This window comes from Balaenoptera ricei, chromosome 17 (assembly GCF_028023285.1).
Source record: "Balaenoptera ricei isolate mBalRic1 chromosome 17, mBalRic1.hap2, whole genome shotgun sequence".
Lineage (NCBI taxonomy): Eukaryota > Metazoa > Chordata > Mammalia > Artiodactyla > Balaenopteridae > Balaenoptera > Balaenoptera ricei.
Window position 1 is genome coordinate 64,948,944 of NC_082655.1, and position 9,458 is coordinate 64,958,401.

General features: G+C 43.5%; 1 protein-coding gene across 15 annotated transcripts in view; it reads left to right on the forward strand.

Moving 5' to 3' along the window:
• STAU2 (staufen double-stranded RNA binding protein 2) overlaps positions 1 to 9,173 on the forward strand; it is a 318,701-nt gene extending 309,528 nt beyond the window's left edge. For 11 of the 15 annotated variants that reach the window (XM_059901309.1, XM_059901320.1, XM_059901308.1 and 8 more), the window contains 3 exons: positions 3,155 to 3,243; positions 4,377 to 4,457; positions 9,113 to 9,173. In XM_059901309.1, the coding sequence (XP_059757292.1) occupies positions 3,155 to 3,243; positions 4,377 to 4,457; positions 9,113 to 9,158 (216 nt within the window). In that variant the 3' untranslated portion in view covers positions 9,159 to 9,173. Of the gene's footprint in view, positions 1 to 3,154; positions 3,244 to 4,376; positions 5,488 to 9,112 lie in introns of those variants that run through there. The other 4 variants (XM_059901313.1, XM_059901318.1, XM_059901315.1 and 1 more) reach the window with 2 other exon arrangements.
• Positions 9,174 to 9,458: the final 285 nt, after the last annotated feature.

Consider the following 9,458-nt stretch of genomic DNA (forward strand, 5'->3'; position numbering starts at 1 on the left):
AATGACAAAACTGGTTCGCTCCAGTGATCCACGAAGTGGTTCTGAGAGGTGATTACAGAAGCACCTAGAGAAGCAGATGTGCCTCAGCGTGCTGGTGGGTACAACCTCCCTGAGGGCAGGGGGAAGTTTATATCAGATCTTTACAAATGTGCACACCCTTTGGCCCAGAAATTCAGTTTCTAGGAATTTATCACAAGGAAATTATTGAGAACGTACTCAAAGATTTTTAACCATTAAGAAGCTTGGTGCAGTGTTAATAACAGCTTAAAAAGTGGGTGTGGCCTCAATGTCCAACACTAGGGATTGGCTAAATACAGAAAGGCACATAAAGTCAGTGAGATACTGTGCAGTCCTGCAAAATGAGGCTGCTGAGATGTTTCTGTTGAGGTGGAAAACTGTTCACGTTCAATGACAAGAGCAGTGTTAGGATATGATCCAGGTTAGAGAGTGTACATATGGGGAGGGGATAGAAAAGGATGTGGAAAGATGTACACCAAGTTGTGAGTGGTGGGTAAGGCTGTGACTATTTTCACATTCTTTTTGCTTGCCTACATGTTATGATTTTTCTGTAATGAAAAACTATTTTTATAATAAAAAGATAATATAAGGACTATCCTCTTATAAGGATATAATTACTATCCTTAAAGAGGAATCATAATGTACCTGTATTCATTTGCTAGGGCCTCCATAACAAAGGACCACCAACAATAAATTCAACAGGAATTTATTGTCTCACAGTTCTGGAAGTTAGAAGGCCAAGATCAAAGTGTTGGCAGGGTTGGTTCCTTCTGAGGGCTATGAGGGAGAAATCTGTTCCGTGCCTCTCCTAGTTTCTGGTGGTTTGCTGGCAGTCTTTGGCATTCCTTGACTTCTGTTGCATCACTCCAATCTCCGCCTTCTTCTTCGCACGGTGTTCTCCCTGTGTGGGTTTCTGTTTCTGAATTTCCCCTTTTTATAAAGACATTGGTCATGATGGATCAGGCCACACCCTAATCTAGCATGACTTCATCTTAATTATATCAGCAGTCACCCTATTTCCAAATAGGGCCATATTCTGAGTATGGGGGTTTAGGACTTCAACATACGAATGTGGGGGGTGGACACAATTCAACCAATAACAGTGCCCAGTGAGATGGCCACATTGCTCCTACCCAACCGATGTTAGTGCTTACCTGCCACTACAGCCTACACCAGCTGCTGTAGAGTAGGAGCCTGGACCAAGATCAGGGGTAGTGGGATAGGGCACTGACATCCCCACAGGACTCCAGGTTCAAGGAGATAATGATGAAACAGAGAGCCCAACCACGGCCTCCCCCTGCCCGCCCAGGTTGGGGCTGCAGGCGTGAGTGGGCATTCAAATTAGCACGTCTGAACTGGGGAGACCAGCTTAGAGATCCGAAAAGAAGAAGTAGCCTAAAAAAAAAAGTAAAGGGTATATTTTTCCTTTTTGGTTGAATATAGGGGTTGAGATTTAAAAGATAGAACGACAAAGAGAGAAGAGAGGAAAAATAAACTATGGTACATCCACGCAATGGAGTATATTCAGCAGTGAAAAAAAGATGAGATGAAAAGACATAGAGGATAGAGGAACTTTAAATGCATATTGCTTAGTGAAAGAAGCCAATCTGAAAGTGCTACATACTGTGTGATTCCAGCTGTATGAATTTCGAAAAAGACAAAACTATAGAGATTGTAAAAAAAAAAAAAAAATAGGGGTTGCCAGGGATTGGGGGGAAAGGGAGGAGGGGTGAATGGTGGAGCACAGTGGAGTTTTAGGGCAATAAAATTATTCCGTATGATACTGTAAGAGTGGACACGTGCCATTATACATTTGTCAAAATCCATAGACTGTACAACACAGAGTTGTAGACTCTGGACTTTAGTTAATGATAATATATCAATATTTCATCAGTTGTAACAAATATACCTCCGGAATGCAGGATGTTAATAATAGGGGAAACAGTGTTGAGGGTGGAGTGGGAGAGGGTATATGGGAACTCTCCCTGCTCCATTTTATCTGCAAACTTAAAACTGCCCTAAAAAAAAATAAAGCCTATTAACTGAAAAATCAACACCAAAAAGATATATTACGCATAAAGAGATGTAGAAGAGATCATGCACTCAGCTACCCAAAAGGGGCCCCTGGCAGATAAAAGTTTGAGCAACTGACAGAGTTAGGTCTTTGTCAGAGGCGGTTGAGAAGATACAGATACAGACCAAAGTGTGACCCAGCAGGATCTCCAAGAGGCAAACAACTTGGGCCGCTCACACCTATCTCAGACACAACAAAGCTCTTCTAATTGACCTGAGAAGTGGTGGGGTTTGGGGAGGGGAAGAAGAACCAAATTCTTATTCAAAGAAATAACAATTTGGACCGGGCACCAGAGTGTCAATAACTTATGCAGATCTTATCAGCATCACATTTTTTGGTGCCTCCCAGCTATTCAGCGAGGCCCCACCAGCCTGTCAACACCCTTCAGCATCCCACGCATTCACATCCCGCATCCCCGGCGTATCCACACCACAGGAGGCTCTGCCGCGGCCAGGCCTGCCTTCCCAGGGCCCCATGGAGCGCAGATTTTCTCTCTCCTCACAGGATACCATCATACCATCCCCTCGGTATGCAAGGGTGTATTTGGTCCATTTCTGGGCTCACATTCTGTGACTTGGTTGAGGCTACGTGTCTATAAAATTGAACAATACATTTATGCTAACTTTGGAAAGCTGGGAAAAAATCTGATGTTCTCACATCTGGAGGAAGACGATGTGTAGTTTCAGTAATGTGAGGAGAAATGATGCAAAACTCATCATCAAAGAATGACAGGCTTCTACTAGGTGTTTTCTACATTTGCGGTATAAAACATTGTGATTTTACAAAATTATGGATAAGGCATGAGATTTATGGAGACTCCTCTGTCCACCTCTTCCCCCAGACACACAAAAAATAAAGCCTTCGTAGTATATGCATTGCTCCATCATAATAGAGCCTTTTAAATGTAGTTTTGTTAAATGATACAGAAAAGCATTTATTTAGACTAATGAAAATGATAGCCTTTACTATATATCAAAGCTCTCTTTTACCATTACGTACCTATTTATTACATGAAAGTCAGTAACTGGATCTCCTTGTCTGTGTGTTTGTTTTCGTTTTTAGGCAGCTTTAAGTGCCTTGAAGCAATTTTCTGAACAAGGATTGGATCCAATGGAAGGGGCGATGAATATTGAAAAAGGTTCTCTTGAAAAGTGAGTACATCTTCTGTTGTATTCTTACATTTGTAATTTTGTAACTGTATGAAAAATAAGATAGACATAATAATAAGGTGAAAAACTCAAGACAGTAATATCTATATCCTACAAAATTATTCCTAATACAATTCAATGTAAATAAATGAGAAACAGTCTATATGGTCATATTTGTTTCCTGTAAATATGTCTGTGAAAGTTTTAATCTACTGATTGATCATTATTTCTGCATTTTAATGCCTTTTCTGGAAATATTTCTGTGGGTTTTGCTGACCACGGAGATTTGCAAGACTTGCAAAAGGTGAATTCTCATTTCAGACTGTTGAGCATTCTGACTAAACCATTTTCTGAGGTAAATATTTTCATTCACATTCCTGCTAGGTAGTAGGCACAGCAGAGAGGGAAAAAAAAAAAGAAGCTGAGAGGAGGGTTCCTTCCCCTTGGCTGCATTTTGGTTTTCACATTGTTGTATGAAACACAAGCGCACGTTGTCACAGAAGTGTGGCTCCTGAGGGCTACAGAGGCCAAAACGCAGATTTAATAAGAATTTCTGAAATCCAGCTCATACCTCTTTTCTGATATTGAACATAAGGTTTGATCTGAGAGACTGAACTTTAAGTCTCGCCAGAGACCCAATTTATACTAAAGAAATTGCAAGCCATTGTATTTTACAACAGCGGAATCCAAATTCTTTCAGAGCAGAAATAATAGCAGGTGAGATTTCAGAACTCACACAGGAGATAACATTTTTAGAATGAAAAACATTGGATAACCTAGGAAGTCAAAACCAAATATACTAATCCTGCAGTTAAATAATCTTAACTCCCCCCCCCAAAAAAACACAGCATTTGGTCATCAATATTTAAAAGGTGAGAGCGTGAGAAAAAAACATTTGGTAAACAGACGTGGCACTTTAAGTTGTCTATAGATTGGCAACCATTTATAAGCTAATTTAATCAAAACCATTTCCACATGATCTCATCAGTAGACTATCTGAACATAAATATTGTTGTTTCACTTTAAAATGTCACTTTTGTGGTGACCTTTGAATCCTGTGTGCCATCTGCTAATAAACATGTCTGAAGATGTGCAACCCTGGCCCTTCAGCTCTTGTTAACGTATTAATCTTCCAGACAAGCCCAGCATCTGGGAGAGAAAGCAGACAATAACCAGACCCCCCCGGGCTCCATCGCTCAGGACTGCAAGAAATCAAGGTCGGTCATCTAGCAGCTCCCAGAACCACGGCTGCCACCGCATCCTTATAAACCTGTCAGCACGCATGAGGGTGTCTGTGCTCAAGGAAATGAATGACTAATACCATGATTTGAGTCTTATGTGAAGACAACACTATTCTAACACAAGAGATAATAGACATAGTACTGTTTATTCAACTGGGGGAAAATAAAACTTTGAGCATTTCCCTTGGAACTTGAGATCAGATCATAACTCATTTGCCCAGAGGCAGCAGAAATCTGATCCTGCTACTGGAGCTTAAAATAACAATTAATGAAAAGTGTTAGAAACAGAGGTACAATTCTTAAATGATTAATAGAGAAATTGGCTTTGGTTCTGTTGTTATGATTGTTTTGTCGTGGCGCTTGTGTTCACTTATATTCTCTCTCATTTAAAATAATGCCTGACGATTCAGAGATTAACCAATGATGTGCTGTGGAATGTGATGGTCGTTGTCTTCATATAGAGTCACACAGTTTCTCTTTTTATGCAGATATTTGTAATCTTCATCCCATATCAGTCTGAATAACTTCAAGGCACACCACTCAAAAGATGTATGCCAACAAACATGGTTGAAATCAGGTCAGACATTTGATTACGAATATGAAATAACGTTAGGAACAATTAGTTTCAATAGACTCCAGGAATTCAAAAAGAAAACAAAAACCACTTGCGGGTTTTTTGAATGCCATCATCCTATTAGCCACTAAGGAGGCGTCTTGCCTCTCCAGCCATTTCTGTGGATTCCACGTTCGCAGTGGACGTCGCACCCACCCATCCGTGTGTTGTAAGCCACTCACTGTTTGCATCCAAAGTGTTTTTTGATAACTGCCTCTGCACTTGGGGCAGTGAGTGGGATCAAAAGAAATAATGTTCATGGCGGGGAAGGGAAAGCCTGTCGGGGGAGCCGTAGAGGTCCTGCCAGCTTGTAGCCAGCCATGCTCTGGACCAGCATGTTGGAATCCAGCGTGGAGCCATTGCAGTAAAAAATGTGGTCGGTTTCTGTGTGAAGTGTGGTCATTGTTGTTCTTTCCTTGCCTCGCTCTCCTCTCTTAAACATCACCCCAGTGTAACCCATCCCAAAGGCCATGGCCCACCCGGCCCTGTCACCCTGCACAGAGGTGACACTAGAGGGTTCTCGTGCCACCCGCCGTCTCTGCGAAACTGCAGGGCCACCTCCCGGGTGACTGGGAACCGGGTTCCTGACCAGCCAACGTCGAGCAAAACCACCGCAAATCACGATCTGGCTGACTCACACGCGCCTGGAGGATAAACAAACAGCAACAGAAGGAAATCACTCTAGGGTTGTTTTTAATGACTCCCATGTGGGGAAGTCTGCCAGCATCGAGAGGGCTGGGTGCCCTCGGAGGAAATAGGTTTTGCTCCATAAAGCTGGGCCCTCGTGGACGTAACAGCCCATTTGTAAAGTTGGGGTTCACGAAGATCAGCCAAGTTGAACAATAAGTCTGCCGCCTGGCACCCTGCGCAGAGGGCCCTAAATCATCCCCTCGGAAGGGGGCAGGCCCTTTCTTCCCCCTGGGCCATCAGCACCTGAGGCTCCGGCCCTCGGTCAGCAGCACCACTTCAGGCAGGATCTTTAAAACGCATCTTCAGTTTCCCCAATGCCGTAAACGCTGACTACCGCTCACGGCCCACGGTCCCCGAAACACCAAGGCCGTCAGGGCCGTCGTGGGAGAGGGATGAGCTCAGGGCACAAACGAAGCTAATCAGTTCTCACAACCCAAGTATCTGAGGCATTGGCCTCTGGAGCTATCTGACGGAGTCACCCTCAGAGCTGAGCGTACCAGAGTGGCCACGCGGGGTGGGGGTGGGGGGGGTGGGGGATGGACCTTTGCATCCGATCTCAAGTTTAGTGAGAGGATATTTATTCAGAATCATCTACCTGCTTGAAGAGCCCGGGGAAGCCTTTAGATATTTTCCCTTTAGAGAGTTTGCTAGCAGCCCTTCCTGGGAACCATTTGGGTTTTCTTTGGGTTGAATTAGCAATGCAAATGATGGGTGGCCTGCCGTCCCTTGCCATGTTATATATCACTGGGGGGAAACCATTAAGTAGATTTATGGAAAGAATGTTTCTTCAACACAAGGAGATCTTTTTGATGAAAAATGGAACTCGTTATTCTCTAAAGGACACAGGTTGACTTATCTCCTTTATCAATTACAGTGTCTGCTTTCAGCTTTTCTCAATCAGCACTAGACTTTGTAGTCACCTCCCAGTGCTGAGGCCAATGTGTTTTATGAAAAAGTTTGTTTTTGCATTATAATTGGAAATATAATATTGCGCTTTGGAACTCTGACCAGCCCTTTCCAGCACAACTTGCCAAAGATCAATGGCGAGACACCACCCTTCAGGCTGTGACAAGGACCCTCCTCCCCTTTCCTGGGGTGACCTCTCTGAGTTGCCCTAGTATTCTTCTGCCCAGCAAACATTCTCAACGGTGATTTTTTTTTGACAGCTTCAACCAATTTCCTGCACCATAAAATAAAAATAGATTAATGAGAAACTTACCTTATTATATGGAGGTTTTCGGGACTCCCAGGGACCTTGGAAATGTGGTCCAGACCAATTGATTGGTGTTTAAATCCTGCTGCTGTTGAGTTTTCAGTGCACCTGCCCAGGGTTTGTTCTGTACCTTTCAATTTCCAAAGGCCACTTGTTATCATTATGGCAAGGGTGGTAGAAAACCTAACAGTTTTGCACATGGAGCGAAGAAGTCATTGATGGCAAGATCCCATGTGAATTTGTCTCTGAGTAACCCCCGACCTACCCCACCATGATATAGGCACCTGATAAATGGATACATCAAATAAATGAGTAAGTGGACAAATGAATGATCTATCAAAACGATAGAGAAACCTGCTGAAGACATAAATTTGAAATCTCACTGCTTAACCTGACACAGAGATAGGCACTCATGATAATATATGGCATTACTGTTGATAAGATTATGGTACCTTCAACCTGAGGGGTACTCTGGCATTTCTTAACCAAAAACATAGCGAGTCAAAAACACCCTCACTTCAGAGGACTTCGGACCCATGGAGACCCACCATCCTGCCTCCCATCTTCCCATTTTTGCATGTTTATCCCTTCCCCAGGCCAGAAGATTCAATTCCAATCCTCACCCCCAGATACATTCCCGTATTTCCACAATCACAGACACGTGTCTCACAAGGAGGGGCGTTGTAATATCTGGCTCAAAGCAAAGATTTCTTAGAGTGGGTCAAACCCAGCTGTTGATTTCTGGCAGACACCACCCAAGATCCCTCTCACCTTGCCGAGACTCATTGATAAATTGCCGTGTTGGGATGGCTTTCCTCTTACATTCTAACCTCTTAACATGACTAAACGCTCCCTCAACTGGATGCGCAGCACACTGTGATGCATGCTGGGAAATGCAGAAAATAAATAAACAAATGAAACTACTTCCCTCTCAAGAATGCACAGTCTAGCTGAGGGAAAGGCAGACCAGGAAATGAGCATGAGAGGTGAGCGCGTTTTACTCAGAACCCCTGCATTATAGCTCGTTGTTTGTGTCTCTGAGTCGTTATTCCTTCCCTCACTCATCTCACTGTGCTTTGGGCACCATGCTGTATTCTGGTGACACTGTCAAAAAGCCACCACGCTTGAACTCTAGTAGTATATCTTATCTCACCTCCACACAACCCACACGTCTACTGACCGAACCCACCCCCAGCCCCAAATATACATACACCAGGTGAAGCTCTCGCAGCTCACCTACACTCAAGGCTGACCAACTGAATTTACCCCTCGTTGTATCTCCTGGTGTGGAATGGTGCCCACCTTAATATGGTAAGTACTCAATAAATGTTTGTTGAGTAGATGAATGACCCTAAAAGCCCTGCCATGGTGGATTTGCCAGCCTAAGCAGATCAGTGGTGACCTGGACGCATGGACAGAGAAGTCTGGCCTATTGGATGGAACCTCCTGCCTGGGAATAAACTTCTAGTTCTTCTTCTGTTAATGTATAGTCTTTTTGAAGTCATTTAACATCTTCGAGTTTCAACTTCTCATCCAAAACAGTAGGAATAAGAATATGCAGAAGTAGATGGTCTATTTTTTAAAGTGTACAAGTTGTGAATGTAGATTCAGTATTTCAGAGTTAGAGGGTGTGAGAGAAAGAGCCATGGTCTAGGAGTCAAGAGTCTAAAGTCCTGGGTCAGACACAGAGGTGACCTTGGCAAAGGATTTAGCCTTCCTGGGCCTCAGTTTCCACATCTATAAAATGACAGTCTCTAAGAGCATTACAGCTCTAAATTTATATTACCGTTAATTCCTCTATTACTAGTGGTCCGCTTGAATTCAAATTTTGCCTCCAATATGTGAATTTTTAAAATTAAATACCTGCAAGGAAAAATACTACTCATATCGATTAGGATTCTTTGGCTGTGAATTATAAAAACCTATTCAAACCAGCAATGGGAAATATGTTCTAAAGCTACGGGGGCATTTTAGAGAAGCTTGGGGCAGAAATGCAGAAATTAACTGGAGCCAGGAAGTACAAGGCTGTGGGGAAACCAGGAAGCTTTCCTTCTCCCTCTCTCTCAATTCCCCACCTCCCTCTGAATGTGTGAATCATTTCTCTCTCCACACCAGCTCCTGCCTCTCAAGCACGCATACCAGAGAACGTGGCTACCAGTAGCACCCAAGTTTGCAGCCACATGAAGGAGCACTGAATCTCTTTCTGGATTTCATTCCCGAGGTTGTAGGAAGGAACTCCTGATTGGCTCACCTTGGACGGGACGTTCACCCCTGACCCACTCGTATAAATATGGCTGCCCCAACTCTGCCCCTTTGGAATAGGGCAGAGTAGTCACCAGAGAAGGGAGAATCACTGGGGAGAAAACCCAATAGGTGCCTGCCTCAACTACCTCCCGGGGGACAAGGCGCGTTATAATCATGTGCTAGTTCTTCCTTTCAATGTAAACAGTGACACTTAAAT